The 20096-nt window shown below is 44.2% G+C and overlaps 1 protein-coding gene across 4 annotated transcripts in view; it reads right to left on the bottom strand.

The window, feature by feature from the left end:
- ZSWIM8 (zinc finger SWIM-type containing 8) overlaps nucleotides 1-20096 on the bottom strand; it is a 135055-nt gene that overhangs the window by 37769 nt on the left and 77190 nt on the right. For all 4 annotated transcript variants that reach the window (XM_077821281.1, XM_077821280.1, XM_077821282.1 and 1 more), the window contains 6 exons: nucleotides 16099-16271; nucleotides 9354-9461; nucleotides 4422-4503; nucleotides 3851-3971; nucleotides 3212-3413; nucleotides 1846-2021 (listed from right to left, as the gene is read on the bottom strand). In XM_077821281.1, coding sequence (XP_077677407.1) covers nucleotides 1846-2021; nucleotides 3212-3413; nucleotides 3851-3971; nucleotides 4422-4503; nucleotides 9354-9461; nucleotides 16099-16271 — 862 coding nt within the window. The remainder of the gene's footprint in view (nucleotides 1-1845; nucleotides 2022-3211; nucleotides 3414-3850; nucleotides 3972-4421; nucleotides 4504-9353; nucleotides 9462-16098; nucleotides 16272-20096) is intronic.

The following is a 20096-nucleotide window of genomic DNA, read 5'->3' as shown; positions in this document are numbered from 1 at the left end:
AATTATGCTTGAAATGAAGTACGAACTTTTAGCAATTTGGAATTAATCAGATGACTGGAACGTTAAGATAGACATCCACTATATAGAAGGGAAGAATGATTTGACTCTGCCTTATAAACAAGGAAACAACTTTTATGTTTTACAGACTACATAACATAACTCACATTTTTGTTTGTTTTAAACCTCGTGCCTGATTCCCTACTGTCTTCTCTTTGTCTCTCTGGGGTTTTGTTTTTTTTTTTTCTATTTCAGACTGTAAACTCTCTAGGGGCAGAGATCACAATTTTTTAATCTCACTGATGTATCCTACAAAGTTATGACTTTATATTAATGTTTAATAATAATTTAGAAGATTGGAAAGTGAACAAAGAGCTAAAAAGCAAATATGCCAAAATGATCATCCTGGCTTCATTAATTCTGACAAACCAAGAGTTAACTTTTCTTGTTTATGATCTTTCATAACAAACAGACAACGCACTACATCATATCTTGCCTAATACTGCAAACATTTTATAAAACATGACATAAGCTATGAAATTTTGTAAAAAATAAAGAAGTCTTAACATGAGACCTGAACACAGCATCTACTATTCAATTATTGCTAAATGGGGAGGGTAGTCAATTGTGTGCAAGTTAGCAAAGTATTGTGGTTTATAAACCATCATGCTTCATCCCAGAGGCCTGAAACTACTGGCTGAGGAAACAGGACCACTAGCAATAATTGTCACTACATCGTGGAATACACACGAGGAATATACACAAGACTGCAGAAAGCAAAATATAGTTCCAATTATTAAAAAAAGTTTAAGAATAATGAATGATCTGGGTAAAGAAGAAACCTGTGAAACTACTAAATTGCAAGTTAAAGTACTAAGAAAGCATTACAATGTATGTGTGACATGTGGAGGAATCTAGCCAGTTACAGCTACAGATTAATAAAACAGATCATGCCATACTGAACTGAATAGGCATTTTCAATATAGAAACAGGGTAGATCGGTGAGGGCAATTTGGGCGTATCGTTAAACTAGATTTCAGCAAAGCATTTGACAGCACTGCCCAAGCAGCACAGACACCGAAGAAGTATGGTCTGACTAGTATAGTAAGGAAGACTGACTAATAAGAGGCAATGAGTTATCAGTGTTACATCAGAATGGGGCAGAGACAAAATGGTATCCTGCAGGGGCCAGTATCCTTAAACATACATCAATACCATAATGAATATACATACATGCATCCAGGGCTCAAATCAGCAGTCTATACTAAGCTAAAATATACAGCAAGTACAGCAGGATAAACCAAAAATACAACTGTATCTGGACACCTTTGCCACTTGGCTGACCCAGCATGAGCTGAAATGTAATGCAAAACAATGCAAGATACTTAGCAAAGATCACATTAGTTCTAAACTAGAAACTCCAGAAACCAGTTATGCAGAAGAGGCTGGGTGTTATCACTGAACTGAATCCTTCAGGGCAATGCCATTCCAGAAAGGCTCTCTCCATCAGGAGAGATTAGAAAAATTAAGTGCATAACCATATTTGCATGTTAAACAGAACCACACAGACAAGAGACAAATTATTCACTCTGGAAATCAGGGTTAAAAACACAGAGTAATACTAGCAATTAAAGCTGAAAGTGATTAAGTTTATCTTGGACATTAGAGCCCATCTTGGCCATGAGGATGGACAGCAGAACAATTTGAATCATACTTTCCTCATTAGGCAATCACTAGACATGTAAGGAAAGAAAGCTAAGAGTTCGTGTGCACCACAGAGCTAAATAGTGGGGGTTGGACTGGACTCTTTAATGAATTCATTAAAGATTATCTGATCCTGGTGCTTACCTCTGTGGGCTGATGGTTGGGTCTAGGACAGCCAGCCTCCAGAGAACCACCATCTCATCACACATGCTGGCACAGGCATGAGCAGCCACTTCCGACTGACCATTACTGCGGCCAGTGTGCCCGCTAGCGCTGCTGTGGGATGCAGATGTTCGCACGCTGTACCACCAACCCGTTATCTGCAGAAGAAGATACATTCAATGCAGCTGTGCCCAAACATCCGATTCCCGAGTCCCACCCACCCCACATTTGCACAGGCTGGAGGACCTGAATTCTGGAAGTAAATCATAAATGACAATCAGGAATAGTAAATTCTGTTGCTAGGCATGCAATGCCTTGTTTTTTTATTTCTTTCTAAATGAATTATGGGCATTAAAGCAGAGGCATACAAAGAAGGGACCCACAGAAACAGAGCTGGATGGAACCTCAGACAAGAATGAGAACAAGAGCAGAATGACTGGAGATAGGGAAAAGAGCTATAAAACATACTCTGCAGTACAATAGTGGCAAATCCAGCACACTGGTAGTGACTAAAGTTACCACCTCCTGGTTGCAGTTGAGTGACCTATGTGAAATGAATTTTGTAGGTTCAGTCTGGCTGTGAAAGAACAGATGCCTAGATAATATCCACTCTCACAAATGGTTCTCTTCTTAGCTACATCATCAGACAGAGCAAGGACTGAATGGGCATGGAGAGAGAAACCTTTGATTTTCCCCACTCCAACTAAGGTACAGGTATATGATAGAGTAATGGGGGGAAAAGCATGCACTGAAGAAACCCATGGTTACACCTGCAATGTGGAGTGACAACCTCAGTGTCTAGGACTGTCAAAATGAACCTTTTCCCTACCACTAAATTCACACAAAAATTGTTATTATTATTGCTATTGTTAACAGATTTAAAGTAAAGGCTCAAAGCTTCCAAAAGCTATTTTCTACCAAATAACCAAAGTGTTTGAAATTCTGTCATCCAACCATATCCCTTAAAGTCAATACAAAAGTAATGGTCATAACAGATGGGACTTTGTTTTGGAAAAATCAACAGAGTAAACTGCACTGACTGGACAAAAGATGCACAGGCAAGAGATGACAAAAAGGATTTAAACCACATACCAGTGTTAATACAAATACACATATTTGACATCATCTTGGGGTGCAATGGAGTTGTGAGCATCACCTATCCAGCACCCAAAGTCTGACCACAGAAGCTCACTGAAGAGCAGTTCACTTTGGAGGGAATGTGCCTCTCCCACAATGCACATAAAGACTCTAAATTTTTCCAAGCCATTAATTCTAACAGCATTGAACAGTCATCACCATTGACTGGTTCCCCAGTGGCTGATCTGCTTCCCCAGGAGGGACTGAATACCTGCTCATAGGTCAGACACTGGTCAGTCAGGATCTCCAGCAGAGGGGCTGCATTGCTGTCCCTTCTCTTGAACATCTCCCGAACAATAGAGAGCAGGTTCCAGATCCCCTCAGGCTCTCTCCCTCTCAGGGGACGCAGGAGACATGCCCACTCGGCAGCGGCTGGTGGCTCCGTGGAGGAGAGGTACATAGAGTTCACATCACTGAGAGAGTGAAAGGGGAAGGAGAACAGGAATGAAGACGACAGAGCACAGCAGCACAAAAAAAGATTCTGGGCCATCAAATATTTCCATTTTGAGAGGGGCTTTGACAAATGTATGTCACTTAAGAGTAAGCATAACAGGAGTCAGACAGGAACAGGCAAGTTATATGTATACACATTGTGCACAGACTAAATGAGTGCTAGAGAGGGTTTTTATCTACTGAGACTCAACATTGCAACAGACATGCACAGACAGAGAACATTACCTGGAGAGTGACCCCACAATTAAGCATCCTTAGTTTCATGGCACGATGCTCACTTATACACCATACGTCCATGTAGAAGCAAAGGAGAGCACTCCCATGGACTCTGAGTCCATGTTCCGCAACCCTTTGTAGGCAGGAATACAGTCCTTACTCTGAAGATGACGCAGTTTACCTGAAGACAACAGGAGAGGGCCCACAGAATTTGTGAAGGGTTTTCTTTATGTTGTCACTTAAAGTAGATTCATCCAGGTACCAGGTGCTTTGGTCTGAGGCTGAGGGACCAGCAGTGGGATCTTGAGAAAGAACATACACAGTTTGCAGGTGTCGGAGAGATGCAGTCTACACCCCACAACCCAAGAAATTGCAGGCCACATATAAGCAAGGCGCCTTAACTTCATCCCATCCAGAAAGCAACAGTCTCAGAACTGTTCATGTGGCCTGGAAACATATTGCAGTCATTGCACAATGGGTTAATGGAAAGTATCTTCCACTGAAAATAGCCAAGCTGTGCAGTATCTAAAGATTCCACACCATGCCTTCTCATCAGTCTGCAGCACCAGCAGTTCCCTCCAGTAACTCTGTTTACACATATCCTTATACTTATCCCCTTTCCTTGTCTTCCCACAGCAATCTCAGGAGCAGTGTCCCAGTAATTTAGTAACATCACCCAACGGAGAAATATCTTCTCCCATCCTTGAGGCAGATAACAGAGAATCAAATCAGAGAAAAACTATCCAAATTACCTGGGGCTCCACACACTGTGTTGATGGCAGTGGACTGAGAAGACAGCAGCTCATCCAGTAGGCGCTGAGCAGTAGGAAGAATCTAAAACACAAGAGAAACATATTGAATGTGACTTGAAAGTAAATCTGCATGTCTTGCCTTGTCATAACAAACCAAGAAGCTACTCTGATTTTCATTATTGTTACTGAGGAACTGTTGGCTTGTCAGAGCAGTTTAAAAACACTTAAATCCAGGTTACCCTTTAGGGATTGTCATAAATATAAAGGGAAGGGTAACCACTTTTCTGTATACAGTTCTATAAAATCCCTCCTGGCCAGAGGCAAAGTCCTTTCACCTGTAAAGGGTTAAGAAGCTCAGGTAACCCTGCTGACACCTGACCCAAAATGACCAATGAGGGGACAAGATACTTTCAAATCTGGAGGGCGGGGGAGAGGGAGGCTTTTGTCTGTCTGTGTGATACCTTTGCCGGGAACAGATCAAGGATGCAAATCAACTCCTGTAAAGTTAGTAAGTAACCTAGCTAGAAAATGTGTTAGGTTCTCTTTGTTCTGGCTTGTGAAATTTGCTGTGCTGGAGGAAATGTGTATTTCTGTTTTTGTGTCTTTTTGTAACTTAAGGTTTTGCCTCGAGGGATTCTCTGTGTTTTGAATCTGACTGCCTGTAAGATTATCTTCCATTCTGATCTTACAGAGTTGTTCTCTTATCTTTTTTTGTTCTTCTAATAAAGTTCTGTTTTTTAAGAATCTGACTGGGTTTTTTGGGTCTTAAAAATCCAAGGCTGGTTTGTGATCATCTTGTTTATTCTCAAGCCTCCCCAGGAAAGGGGTTGCAATGGCTTGGGGGGATATTTTGGGGAAATAGGAACTCCAAGTCGTCCTTTCCCTAGTTGTTTGTTAAATCACTTGGTGGTGGCAGCGTTTTATCTAATCCAAGGGCAAAGACTTCGTGCCTTGGGGAAGTTTTAACCTAAGCTGGTAGAAATAAGCTTAGGGGGTCTTTCATGCGGTCCCTACATCCGTACCCTAGAGTTCAGAGTGGGGAGGGAACCCTGACAGGGCTCCTTTCCTAGTTTTCAACCCAGAGGTTCTTGCATGCTGGACACATGTAATAGCCCTTTTAAAAAACAGGAGAGTGGAGGGAACGCCATGCACTATTGCTGATACCATAGTATAACCCTAGTCATTCCACTTTTTCACCTTTCTTCTTAATGTAAACCTTTATGCAAAGTTTGCATCATAGAGTTTGCATCCTAACAGGTAAACCAAAGCAACACGGAAAGGAGTGGCTTATCAAACCTTCTGGGGGAGAATGGGAGACAGCAGTAAAATTCCAAGCTTCTCTTTTGAGTGGCCGCAGTTGAGAGGCCACCACCACCATTTTCTTGTACCCACTATATATGTTTCCATTTCTTATCCCCAAGTCATTCCCTAAGAAGCTGAATAGCACTGTCTCCAGGTGATTTGGAGCTTTAAAACCTAGGTTTAGTCCAGCCTTCCTAGGAGCCACAATGCAGGGAGGAAGGCTGGCTTTCCTGATTTTCAAACTAGTATAGGGCTGCAGTTTTGGATCCATTTGCTACCAGGATTCATGCTCACAATGAGCACAATGGATTATGAAGATAGCTCAGACTTAAGAGTGATACAACAGAGGGTCAAAGACAGGCCTCCACTCTCAACATACCCCCACTTTGCACAGCAAAATGTTGGGGTAAACATGATCGTGTACCTGAGACTAAAGCATAAAACACTGCACATCCTCCGACATAGTAAGAAATTTGTGAATGATATGGGCCAATCTTTACTTATAAACAGACTGAAGGAAAACAATAACCACAACTGTTCAGTGGGGGCATTTCGTGTCTATTAGGCACCTGGAGAAACAGGCTAGGCATTAGGTGGCTCTTGCAGCTTTCCCATTACTATATTTTGCAAGACGTAGAGAGGTAAGAAATCACTTGCTAAGACAACCTCACACATTGAAGGCTGCAGCACTGAGGAATTGCAGCAGGAAGGGAATACTCACTACACGAAACAAGTGCCTGAGGGAGCAATGTCTCAGCAAAACGAACTTGTGTGCTTAATTGAAATAGGGAGACTGGGTTCCCCAGTGCAGGTAGCCCTCAGAAGGAGAACTGGGTAACAAGTTCCAAATGCTCAACATCAGTGCTTTCTTTTTTCACAGCACAGACATCATCTTAAGAGAGATTATCTCAAGAACTCCACCCGTTACATTCATGCGCCAGTGGACCACTTCCCCTCCACATTTGTGAGTGAATAGCTTCCCTGTGGCAATATTTCATCAACTGGAAATAAGGGGAAAAAGCCACCTCATGTGACACTCCAGCTCTCTGTGGACCACCAGTGGTTCACAGAACCAATGCTTTACATTGTATACACAAAGTCCTCACAAGCAGCCACACCCAAGACACCTTGATCCCCATCACTCTGAGGGCTGCGGGATGAGTTTGGGGCATTCCCTCCCTTATCAAAGGCCCTTTGGGAAGTGAAAATGATCCAAGATTATATTAAACAGATTAAGATAGATTTTCCAATAACGCCTAAAACTTTCCTGTTGGGCAACATCCGATCAGATCATCTGGTAAAATGGTAATAATTTAATCATCCAGCTGTTCTTGGGGTCACAGCGGGCATGCACTATTGAAGGAGATAATACACCTTCCCTTATACCAGCTCATTCATTGCTAAGGAACAACCGCCAGCAGCGCTACTCGTGTTTCCGGATGCCTTTTTCTAATCACTGCCCAAATACCTAAATCCACAAAATCTGGAGGGGGCGAGAAAGGCTGGTTCTCTTACATACACCAGCAGGAAGAAATGTAACTGGTACTGGTTCACGGTCTATCTACAGCAAAGAGACAGTACCTGTATGTTATTGTCTTTACATTGATGTGATTGCTCTATTTTCTGCTCCTAAGCAGTTTAATACTTTTGGTGGTTGGAGTCTTACTTACATTGTTCTTATTAAAGTTCCATGAGTTACTAAAGGGGCTTTGTGCACATTTTAACAGTATCCTAACCCCTAGTGGAAATAAGCTGTGCACCCACTGTGCACTGAATGCACATAAATTCAAATATAGAGGAAGCAGGAGGATTGAGTGGCTTAGGCCAGTGTTGCTCAACTTTTCCAGATTAGCAACCCCTTACTCTCAGTTCAAACTTTTCAAGACCTCCTTACATTTACTGTAAAAGTAAGAATAAAAAAAAATATATCACCAACAACAAGCCTATATAATTTGTGCGTGTTTCAAGAGTCAGACAGATAACACTTGGCCTTGAAGGGTCAGGGTGTGTGGGGGAGTGAGATTTTCTTTGCCAACTGTGCTAAAATTTTCAACCCTTCTCAGCTCCTGACCCACTGGTTAAGAAACGCCAGCTTAAGTAAAAACCTTACATCTCATCCTCACTGGTTTGCATGCAGCCCAGGTTGGTAGAGACCAAAAGTTAGTATGATCCAATGACTGTTCAGCAGCCTGTCTGAAAGTACTGTGATATCCACATCATAAAGCCCATCATAGCTGTCCCTCTGCTTTGCAAGCCTCAGCAGAGATGGCAAGATTGAACAGTTCAGAGTCAGAAACTGAACTATCCTTTCACCCTTACAGGTGGGGTGGCCTCTTTAGATTAGGGTTGAAACACTGGTGAGGCATGGTGGGGAATCCTTCACTGCCGCTGGCCATGCTATATATGTTCTGTAGACAGTTCTCAGGACTGTCAAATCATGCTGCTTTCATCAGCACTAAATTCATACACAATAAAGAGGCAACCAAACACTGAATTGTACTTTGAACACTATGCCCTTCCCCCTTGTTAATTTCTTTTGTTTTGGCAGATGTATGATCTTCATAACCATGAGCTACACACCTGTTTATGCCCAGGTGATATCCAATTTCTTGAGATGACTAAGCATCACTCTCCTCTCCCCTTTTAGGGCACAATTCTAATTTTTTACTTGACAACAAATAACTATTAAACCATGTGGTAAACAACAAAAGAAAGCCTCCCCAGTTATTAGAAAGTGATCAGGAACAGTAATTGGCTGTTTGGGAAGGAAAACATTACACAGAGAGATCAAAGCAACCCAGAAGGATCTCAGTTTAACAGGGTTCCATTGGTATAGGTTCAACAAGGACAAGTGCAGAGTCCTGCACTTAGGACGGAAGAATCCAATGCACTGCTACAGACTAGGGACTGAATGGCTCGGCAGCAGTTCTGCAGAAAAGGACCTAGGGGTTACAGTGGATGAGAAGCTGGATATGAGTCAACTGCGTGCCCTTGTTGCCAAGAAGGCCAATGGCATTTTGGGCTGTATAAGTAGGGGCATTGCCAGCAGACTGAGGGACATGATCGTTCCCCTCTATTCGACACTGGTGAGGCCTCATCTGGAGTACTGTGTCCACTTTTGGGCCCCACACTACAAGAAGGATGTGGAAAAATTGGAAAGAGTCCAGCGGAGGGCAACAAAAATGATTAGGGGACTGGAACACATGACTTATGAGGAGAGGCTGAGGGAACTGGGGACGTTTAGTCTACAGAAGAGAAGAATGAGGGGGGATTTGATAGCTGCTTTCAACTACCTGAAAGGGGGATCCAAAGAGGATGGCTCTAGACTGTTCTCAGAGGTAGCAGATGACAGAACAAGGAATAATGGTCTCAAGTTGCAGTGGGGGAGATTTAGGTTGGATATTAGGAAAAACTTTTTCACTAGGAGGGTGGTGAAACACTGGAATGCATTACCTAGGGAGGTGGTAATCTCCTTCCTTAGAAGTTTTTAAGGTCAGGCTTGACAAAGCCCTGGCTGGATGATTTAATTGGGGATCGGTCCTGCTTTGAGCAGGGGGTTGGACTAGATGACCTCCTGAGGTCCCTTCCAACCCTGATATTCTATGATTCTATAGGATTGTCTCCACTTACCTGTTGTGGGAGTTCACTGATCAGGTACTGAGCAAATTTCTGTAGCTGATCTCTCTGCAGCCGAGACAAGGACTCTGAAACAGGTGCTCGCAAGCATACTGCAGATGCCTGGAGAGAGAAGAGAGGAGATGTAAGAGTACTACTGTCAACAAGGTCGGACAGAACTAAGCCCTGTCCAACCGATGACTGAATCAGTGCTAGTAACAGCCATGTTTAAGCACAGGTGTTTCTAGCAGGTTCGTAGCACAGGTTCCTGGCTCTATGTGGATATGGATTTTCCTTGTAATCATATAAGACAATATTGTAGCCTAAACTCAAACCATCTAGGACTTAGTTTTATACAACCTGTTTTTAAAAAAAGGATCCCTTGTCATGGAAATTCTGCTAACAGCTGGGAATAAGCTCTGTTGTTACTAGCAGTTCCACAAACACTGGCAAAGAATTCACAAACAAACCTCTAAAAACAGGCCATTCTTTTTTAGCTTTTGGCAAAGGAAACAGCTCTGTGGATCACCACTCATTCCACTTACACTGTTAGATGCTTATTCATTCTAATGCTAAATTCAGTTTCACTTCATTACAGGCTTTTTAAGAAATAGATTAGAGATACAGCAAAAGCCAATTCCATAAATTCTTTCACAATCTCCCAGCAGAAGCCACCTAAATGTAAACTGGAATAAAGTGAGAGCATTTCAATGAGTAAGATAGCATTGACAATTGGTATAGTTCTGAATCTGGGTATGTCTGCATATAGCAATACCCTTTACATATAGCTTCCTTTTTGCACTCAGTATATGCAAAAAACACGATGCTCTCAATAATAAGCAAAACCTTTCTGATGGAAGAGATGCTTGTTTGCTTTTGTCACATAGCCCTGGTCTACACTAGGAGTTGAGGTCAAATTTAGCAGTGTAAAATCGATTTAACCCTGCACCCGTCCACTTGACGAAGCCCTTTTTTCGACTTAAAGGGCTCTTAAAATCGATTTTCTTACTCCACCCTTGACAAGGGGATTAGCCCTGAAATCAGCCTTGCCGGGTCGAATTTGGGATACTGTGGATGCAATTAGAAGGTATTGGCCTCCGGGAGCTATGCCAGAGTGCTCCATTGTGACCGCTCTGGACAGCACTCTCAACTCAGATGCACTGGCCAGGTAGACAGGAAAAGAACCGCGAACTTTTGAATTTCAATTTCCTGTTTGGCCAATGTGCCAAGCGGCAGGTGAGTGCAGAGCTCATCAGCAGAGGTGACCATGCAGAGCTCATCAGCAGAGGTGACCATGATGGAGTCCCAGAATCGCAAAAGAGCTCCAGCGTGGACCGAACGGGAGGTACGGGATCTGATTGCTGTGTGGGGAGAGGAATCCGTGCTATCAGAACTCCATTCCAGTTTTCGAAATACCAAAACATTTGTCAAAATCTCCCAGGGCATGAAGGACAGAGGCTATAACAGGGACCCAAAGCAGTGCCGCGTGAAACTTAAGGAGCTGAGGCAAGCCTACCAGAAAAACAGAGAGGCAAATGGCTGCTCCAGGTCAGAGCCCCAAACATGCCGCTTCTATGATGAGCTGCATACATTTTAGGGGGTTCAGCCACCACCACCCCAGCCGTGTTGTTTGACTCCTTCAGTGGAGATGGAGGCAACGCGAAAGCAGGTTTTGGGGACGAGGAAGATGATGATGATGAGGTTGTAGATAGCTCACAGCAAGCAAGCGGAGATACCGGTTTTCCCGACCGCCAGGAACTGTTTCTCACCCTGGACCTGGACCCAGTACCCCCTGAACCCACCCAAGGCTGCGTCCTGGACCTGCCAGGGGGAGAAGGGACCTCTGGTGAATGTACCTTTTAAAATACTATACTTGGTTTAAAAGCAAGCATGTTTAATGATGCATTTGTGGCTCTCCTGGATATACTCCCAAAGCCTTTGCAAAAGGTTTCTGGGGAGGGCAGCCTTATTCCATCCACCATGGTAGGACACTTTACCACTCCAGGCCAGTAGCACGTACTCGGGAATCATTGTAGAACAAAGCATTGCAGTGTATGTTTGCTGGCGTTCAAACAACATCCGTTCTTTATCTCTCTGTGTTATCCTCAGGAGAGTGATATCATTCATGGTCACCTGGTTGAAATAGGGTGCTTTTCTTAAGGGGACATTCAGAGGTGCCCGTTCCTGCTGGGCAGTTTGCCTGTGGCTGAACAGAAATGTTCCCTGCTGTTAGCCACGTAGAGGGGGGAGGGTTGAGGGGCTAGCCACGTGATGGGGTGGGGAGGCAAAATGCAACCTTGTAACGAAAGCACATGTGCTATGTATGTAATGTTAATAGCAAGGTTTACCATGAAAGAGTGTACCCATTGTTCTATAAAATGTGTCTTTTTAAATACCACTGTCCCTTTTTTTTTCCTCCACCAGCTGCATGTGTTTCAAGAATCACAGGATCTTCTCCCTCCCAGAGGCTACTGAAGATCAGAAGGTGAAAAAAAACACATTCACATTTGAAATGTTCGCTGAGCTTATGCTGTCCTCCCACACTGACAGAGCACAGATGAATGTGTGGAGGCAGACAATGTCAGAGAGCAGGAAAGCACAAAATGACCGGGAGGAGAGGTGGAGGGCTGTGGAGAGGGTTGAAGCTGAAAGGTGGTGGCAGCGTGATGAGAGGAGGCAGGATTCAATGCTGAGGCTGCTGGAGGATCAAACTAATATGCTCCAGCATATGGGTGAGCTGCAGGAAAGGCAGATGGAGCACAGACTGCTGCTACAGCCCCTGTGTAACCAACTGACCTCCTCCCCAAGTTCCATAGCCTCCTCACCCAGACACCCAAGCACGCGGTGGGGGGGCCTCCAGCCACTCCACCCCAGAGGATTGCCCAAGTAACAGAAGGCTAGCATTCAGTAAGTTTTAAAGTTTTAAATTGTTAAAGTGCTGTGTGGCCTTGTCCTTCCCTCCTCCACCACCCCTCCTGGGCTACCTTGGCAGTTATCCCCCTATTTGTGTGATGAATGAATAAAGAATGCATGAATGTGAAGCAACAATGACTATTGCCTCTGCAAGTGGTGATCGAAGGGAGGACGGGAGAGTGGTTAGCTTACAGGGAAGTAGAGTGAACCAAGAGGCGGGGGGTTTCATCAAGGAGAAACAAACAGAACTTTCACAGCGTAGCCTGGCCAGTCATGAAACTGGTTTTCAAAGCTTCTCTGATGCGCACCACGCCCTCCTGTGCTCTTCTAACCGCCCTGGTGTCTGGCTGCATGTAACCAGCGGCCAGGCAATTTGCCTCAACCTCCCACCCCGCCATAAACGTCTCCCCCTTACTCTCATACATATTGTGGAGCGCACAGCAAGCAGTAATAACAGTGGGAATATTGGTTTCGCTGAGGCCTAACTGAGTCAGTAAACTGCACCAGCGCGCTTTTAAATGTCCAAATGCACATTCTACCACCATTCTGCACTTGCTCAGCCTGTAGTTGAACAGCTCCTGACTACTGTCCAGGCTGCCTGTGTATGGCTTCATGAGCCATGGCATTAAGGGGTAGGCTGGGTCCCCAAGGATAACTATAGGCATTTCAACATCCCCAACAGTTATTTTCTGGTCTGGGAAGAAAGTCCCTTCCTGCAGCTTTTGAAACAGACCAGAGTTCCTGAAGATGAGAGCATCATGTACCTTTCCCGGCCATCCCACGTTGATGTTGGTGAAACGAACCTTATGATCCACCAGAGCTTGCAGCACTATTGAAAAGTACCCCTTGTGGTTTATGTACTCGCCGGCTTGGTGCTCCGGTGCCAGGATAGGGATATGGGTTCCGTCTATGGCCCCACCACACTTAGGGAATCCCACTGCAGCAAAGCCATCCACTATAACCTGCACATTTCCCAGGGTCACTACCCTTGATATTAGCAGATCTTTGATTGCGTGGGCTACTTGCATCACAGCAGCCTCCATAGTAGATTTGCCCACTCCAAATTGATTCCCAACTGACCGGTAGCTGTCTGGCGTTGCAAGCTTCCACAGGGCTATCGCCACTCGCTTCTCAACTGTGAGGGCTGCTCTCATCTTGGTATTCTGTCGCTTCAGGGCAGGGGAAAGCAAGTCACAAAGTTCCATGAAAGTGCACTTACGCATGCGAAAGTTTCGCAGCCACTGGGAATTGTCCCAGACTTGCAACACTATGTGGTCCCACCAGTCTGTGCTTGTTTCCCAGGCCCAGAATCGGTGTTCCACGGCATGAACCTGCCCCATTAGCACCATGATGCCCGCATTGCCAGGGCCCATGGTTTGAGAGAAGTCTGTGTCCATGTCCTCATCACTCTCGTCACCGCACTGACGTCGCCTACTCGCCCGGTTTCGCTTTGCCAGGTTCTGGTGCTGCATATACTGCTGGCTAATGCGTGTGGTGTTTAACGTGCTCCTAATTGCCAAAGTGATCTGAGTGGGTTCCATGCTTGCCGTGGTATGGTGTCTGCATAGAAAAAAGGCACGGAACGATCGTCCGCCGTTGCTCTGACGGAGGGAGGGGCGACTGACGACATGGCTTACAGGGTTGGCTTACAGGGAATTAAAATCAACAAAGGGGGTGGCTTTACATCAAGGACAAACAAAAACAACTGTCACACAGAATGGCCCCCTCAAGGATTGAACTCAAAACCCTGGGTTTAGCAGGCCAATGCTCAACCCACCAAGCTATCCCTCCCTCTGGTATTTCAGGGAGGACTGAATCTCCATTAAAGTTTTCAAGGTGTCCCCGACAGACCTCACCAAAACGATTGTTGGCCGTTGATTTCACAGAGGGAGGGAGGGGGAAGCAAATGAATACAAAACAAATCTGGTCTATTTCTTGTTTTGATCCACTCCATCTATCTTTTACATCTTTGGCTGGCAGCAGACGGTGCAGTACGACTGCAAGCCATCCACACCTCCTAGCTGCTCGGCAGAAGATGGTGCAATAGGACTGCTAGCCATCCTCACGTCTCCTGCCTGCTCACCATAAGATGGTACAATAGGACTGCCTGCAGGACTAAAGAGAATGACCCGGTCGAGTCACTCCTAAATTAGTCCCTGTGCCCATATCTGCCCAGGCACTCCTGACCGACCTTACCGAGGCGGCCAGGAGCACCTCGGACATGATGAGGATGGTTTTCAGGCCTATTGCACCGTCTGCTGCTACAAGGCAACGGGTTGCTGCTGCTGTGTAGCAATGCAGTATCACGTCTGCCAGACCCAGGAGACATACGGTGACAGTGAGCTGAGCGGGCTCCATGCTTGCCGTGGTATGGCGTCTGCACAGATAACTCAGGAAAAAAGGCGCGAAACGATTGTCTGCCGTTGCTTTCACAGAAGGAGGGAGGGAGGGAGGTCCTGATGACATGTAGCCAGAACCACTCGCGAGAATGTTTTTTGCCCCAACAGGCATTGGGATCTCAACCCCAGAATTCCAATGGGCAGCGGAGACTGCAGGAACTGTGGGATAGCTACCCACAGTGCAACACTCCGGAAGTCGACGCTAGCCTCGGTACTGTGGAAGCACTCCACCGAGTTAATGCACTTAGAGCATTTTCTGTGGGGACACAGTCGACTATATAAAAACGATTTCTAAAAAACCAACTTCTATAAATGCGACCTAATTTTGTAGTGTTGGCATACGCATAGGGGGCTCCAAACCTTTTTCTGCCTAATGCTGTGAATCAGGAAAGCTGCTGCCTATTCTCAGCCTCCCACACCAACTTTTCAAAGGAGAAACCATTTGAGAGCAGAAATTGGGTTTAAAATACTCAGCTGCCACCTGGAGACTGAAGGCAGCAAGTATCAGTTTAAGCTCATGATGATTATCCATTGTGAAATACCACTGATAAACTATTAGAGAATTTCTCAACAGGTAATTAGCATCTCTTTATGTATTTAGAGGGCCTGGGATTGATTAAAAACCACTATGGACTGTAATTGCGCCATGGCAATGCAGAATCTTCTTTTCCATTCCACAATCCATACTCAAATCCCTCCTTAAAATGTATTTCTGCAAAGCTTCTCAAAAACAATCCACTAAGCAGATAAATCTGCAACAAAAGACTAGACCCTCCACATGTATATTTTGTGTGTCTTAACATTATATTCTGCCCATTTTCAACTGGAGCACCTTGGGGCAAGGGGTACCTACCTCTTCATTATATTTGTGCATTGCTATGCACATGGCTGGCACTAATAAAAAATCAAGACTCTCACTTTGGGTGTCAGACTGGCAGGTAGCAGACTCCCTCTCGGCAGCACCGTCTGTTCAATGAGTGAGCGCATACGGAGACCAAGATTGACTGAAATGCAGCTCAGGATGATTGAACAGCACAACAGCTTTCAAATCCCAAGAAATCCCATGCTTACAAAGACTTCCAGCACAAGATTTACTCCACTGCTGACCCTTTGCAGATTGAAGGAAGAATACACAATCCTAGGGAACAATTAAATAGGGCAGAGTGGGATATCCTATCTAGTCACAGTCTAGTCTAGTGGGATGCACAGTATCAAAAGATATTCTGCAACTTTTGATTCAAACTGTGAATGCATAGGGCCTGCATTACCGTACAAAGATTCCAGTCTCAAAAGCTGCATGACTCACAACTATCATGCCATTAGATAAGGAACTGTCAAGAATAACTTCACTGGAGAGAAGCAAGCAGGGTCATGTTATGGAGCTTTAAGCCCCTACATCATTACAGGAAGATACCTAGAGAATGACAGAATTGTATTTAAAGGCCTACATTGTGTATCCGGAAGAGACAGAGGGCCACGACATGGGCACACCACTTGGCCCCAGCTCCACAGGTACAGCTGCATGAGGTGATCCTGCATCGGTCAAACATCACGGCCACGTTGTATGCACCTTTTGGTGGCACCATCTGCGGAGGTACCACTGTGGCACTCAGGTGGAAACCTGTTGGAGAATAGGCCAAAGTTACTGTCCCCTGCGCATCAGTGTGTGACACTGTGCAGAATGCAAAGGAACACTTGTGCATGTGCACTTTAAAATTGTACTTTAATGTTAAACAGTAAAGTTCTTCTGATTATTAGAACAGCAATCACACTGGGACAGCAACTTGTTAAGTCTCCAGCACTGGGCTCTTCCCATTTGGCTGATGTCAGATGTATATCACATTTTAGCAGCAAGCCATCTACACCTTGCAAGAGATTAATCTATAGCCAAGGAAAAGCCAGGCAAGCTTGCACAAAAATTGTGGAAACTTGTTCAGCAGAGATGTTCAAGGCTGGACTACGTACCTGCATTAGGCATGGTTTAGGATGACTGAATTCAGTCCTGCTATATTGAAGATGAATGAGCTAGATGAACCCTAAAATGCTACTTCCAAACCAAACGATTCTAAGAAAAATCTTCTAACCAGATGAACTTTCAGAATGCTGAAATAAGTAAAATGGGGCAGCTCTCTGTTATGCATGAGCACCTATTAGCACTTTTGTCCACTACAGAAACCACCAACATTCAACAAGCCAGGAATTATTGCTCCAGAAGGAGTAAAGATAAGTCCACACCTCCTTGTGATTTTGTAGATATCTATTTTTATAACTTGTATTCTGTGGCACTAAAGCATCTTCTTCTATGAAACTAAAATAAATGGTAAATAGAAATTACAGTGACCCTTTTAAAAAGAAACCAATCCAATTATTTCATGAGAAAACATAGAAGGAATTCAATTACATATTTACTAGGGCTGTCAAGCGATTAAAAAAATTAATTGCAATTAATCGCATTGTTAAACAATAATAGAATACCATTTATTTAAATATTTTTGGATGTTTTCTACATTTTCAAATATATTGATTTCAATTACAACACAGAATATAAAAAGAACAGGATAACTTGTGGCACCTTAGAGACTAACAAATTTATTAGAGCATAAGCTTTTGTGGGCGACAGCCCACTTCATCAGATGCATAGAATGGAACATATATATTATATATACACATATATCATACACGCATACAGATAAGTTGGAAGTTACCATACAAACTGAGAGAGGCCAATTAGTTAAGATGAGCTATTATCAGCAGGAGAAAAAAACTTTTGTAGTGATAATCTAGATGGCCCATTTAGACAGTTGACAAGAAGGTGTGAGGCTACCTAACTTAAGGAAATAGATTCAATATGTGTAATGACCCAGCCACTCCCAGTGGCTATTCAAACCCAAGTTAATGGTATCTAGTTTGCATATTAATTCAAGCTCAGCAGTTTCGCGTTGGAGTCTGTTTTTGAAGCTTTTCTGTTGCAAAATTGCCACTCTTAAATCTTTTACTGAGTGACCAGTGAGGTTGAAGTGTTCTCCTACTGATTTTTGAATGTTATGATTCCTGATGCCAGATTTGTGTCCATTTATTCTTTTGCGTAGAGACTATCCGGTTTGGCCAATGTACGTGGCAGAGGGGCATTGCTAGCACATGATGGCATATATCACATTGGTAGATGAGCAGGTGAACAAGCCCCTGATGACGTGGTTAATGTGATTAGGTCCTATGATGGTGTCACTTGAATAAACATGTGGACAGAGTTGGCATCGGGCTTTGTTGCAAGGATAGGTTCCTGGATTAGTGGTTCTGCTGTGTGGTTGCTTGTGAGTATTTGCTTCAGGTTGGGGGGCTGTCTGTAAGCGAGGACTGGTCTGTCTCCCAAGATCTGAGAGAGTGAGGGATCATTTTTCAGGATAGGTTGTAAATCTTTGATGATGCGTTGGAGAGGTTTTAGTTGGGGGCTGAAGGTGACAGCTAGTGGCATTCTGTTATTTTCTTTGTTGGGCCTGTTCTGTAGTAGGTGACTTCTGGGAACTCTTCTGGCTCTGTCAATCTGTTTTTTCACTTCAGCAGGTGGGTATTGTAGTTGTAAGAATGCTTGATAGAGATCTTGTAGGTATTTGTCTCTGTCTGAGGGATTGGAGCAAATGCGGTTGTACCTTAGAGCTTGGCTGTAGACAACGGATCATGTGGTGTGTCCTAAATGGAAGCTGGCGGCATGTAGGTAAGTATAGCAGTCAGTAGGTTTCCGGTATAGGGTGGTGTTTATGTGACCATCACCTATTAGCACAGTAGTGTCCAGGAAATGGACCGCTTGTGTGGATTGGTCTAGGCTGAGGTTGATGGTGGAATGGAAATTGTTGAAATCATGGTGGAATTCCTCAAGGGCTCCTTTTCCATGGGTCCAGATGATGAAGATGTCATCAATGTAGCGCAAGTAGAGATGGGGTGTTAGGGGATGAGAGCTGAGGAAGCGTTGTTCTAAGTCAGCCATAAAAATGTTAGCATACTGTGGGACCATGCGGGTATCCATAGCAGTGCCGCTGACTTGAAGGTATACATTGTCCCGAAATGTGAAATAGTTATGGGTGAGGACAAAGTCACGAAGTTCAGCCACCAGGTTTGCTGAGACATTATCGGGGATACTGTTCCGGATAGCTTGTAGTCCATCTTTGTGTGGAATGTTGGTGTAGAGGGCTTCTACATCCATAGTGGCCAGGAGGGTGTTTTCTGGAAGATCACCGATGCATTGTAGTTTCCCCAGGAAGTCAGTGGTGTCTCGAAGACAGCTGGGAGTGCTGGTAGCATAGGGCTTCAGGAGAGAGTCCACATAGCCAGACAATCCTGCTGCCAGGGTGCCAATGCCTGAGATGATGGGGTGTCCAGGATTCCCAGGTTTATGGATCTTGGGAAGCAGACAGAATACTCCTGGTCGGGGTTCTAGGCATGTGTCTGCATAGATCTGTTCCTATGCTTTTTCAGGGAGTTTCTTGAGCAGATGGTGTAGTTTCTTTTGGTAATCCTCAGTGGGATCAGAGGATAATGGCCTGTAGAATGTGGAGTTAGAGAGCTGCCTAGCAGTTTCTTGTTCATATTCCAACTTATTCATGATGACGACAGCACCTCCTTTGTCAGCCTTTTTGATTATGATGTCAGAGTTGCTCCTGAGGCTGTTGATGGCATTGTGTTCAGCACGGCTGAGGTTATGGGGCAAACGATGCTGCTTTTCCACAATTTCAGCCCGTGCACGTCGATGGAAGCAATCTATCTAGAAGTCCAGTCTCTTGTTTTGAGCTTCAGGAGGAGTCCACGCTGAATCCTTCTTTTTGTAGTGTTGGTAGGAAGGATTCTGTGGGTTAGTATGTTGTTCAGAGGTGTGTTGGAAATATTCTTTGAGTCGGAGAATTAATATGCAAACTAGATACTATTAACTTGGGTTTGAATAGCCACTGGGAGTGGCTGGGTCATTACACATATTGAATCTATTTCCTTAAGTTAAGTAGCCTCACACCTTCTTGTCAACTGTCTAAATGGGCCATCTAGATTATCACTACAAAAGTTTTTTTCTCCTGCTGATAATAGCTCATCTTAACTAATTGGCCTCTCTCAGTTTGTATGGTAACTTCCAACTTATCTGTATGTGTGTGTGATATATGTATATATAATATATGTTCCATTCTATGCATCCGATGAAGTGGACTGTAGCCCACAAAAGCTTATGCTCTAATAAATTTGTTAGTCTCTAAGGTGCCACAAATACTCCTGTTCTTTTTGCAGACACAGACTAACACGGCTGCTACTCTGAAACCTGTCAGAATACAAAGTGTACAGTGCTCACTTTATATTTATTTTTTATTACAAATATTTGCACTGTAAAAAAGAGAGTAGTAGTATTTTTCAGTTCACCTTATACAAGTACTGTAGTTGCAATCTCTTTACTGTGAAAGTGCAACTTACA

This window comes from Eretmochelys imbricata, chromosome 7, assembly GCF_965152235.1.
Source record: "Eretmochelys imbricata isolate rEreImb1 chromosome 7, rEreImb1.hap1, whole genome shotgun sequence".
Lineage (NCBI taxonomy): Eukaryota > Metazoa > Chordata > Testudines > Cheloniidae > Eretmochelys > Eretmochelys imbricata.
The sequence above is the reverse complement of the archived record's forward strand: the minus strand, read 5'-3'. Positions and strand labels throughout refer to the sequence as shown.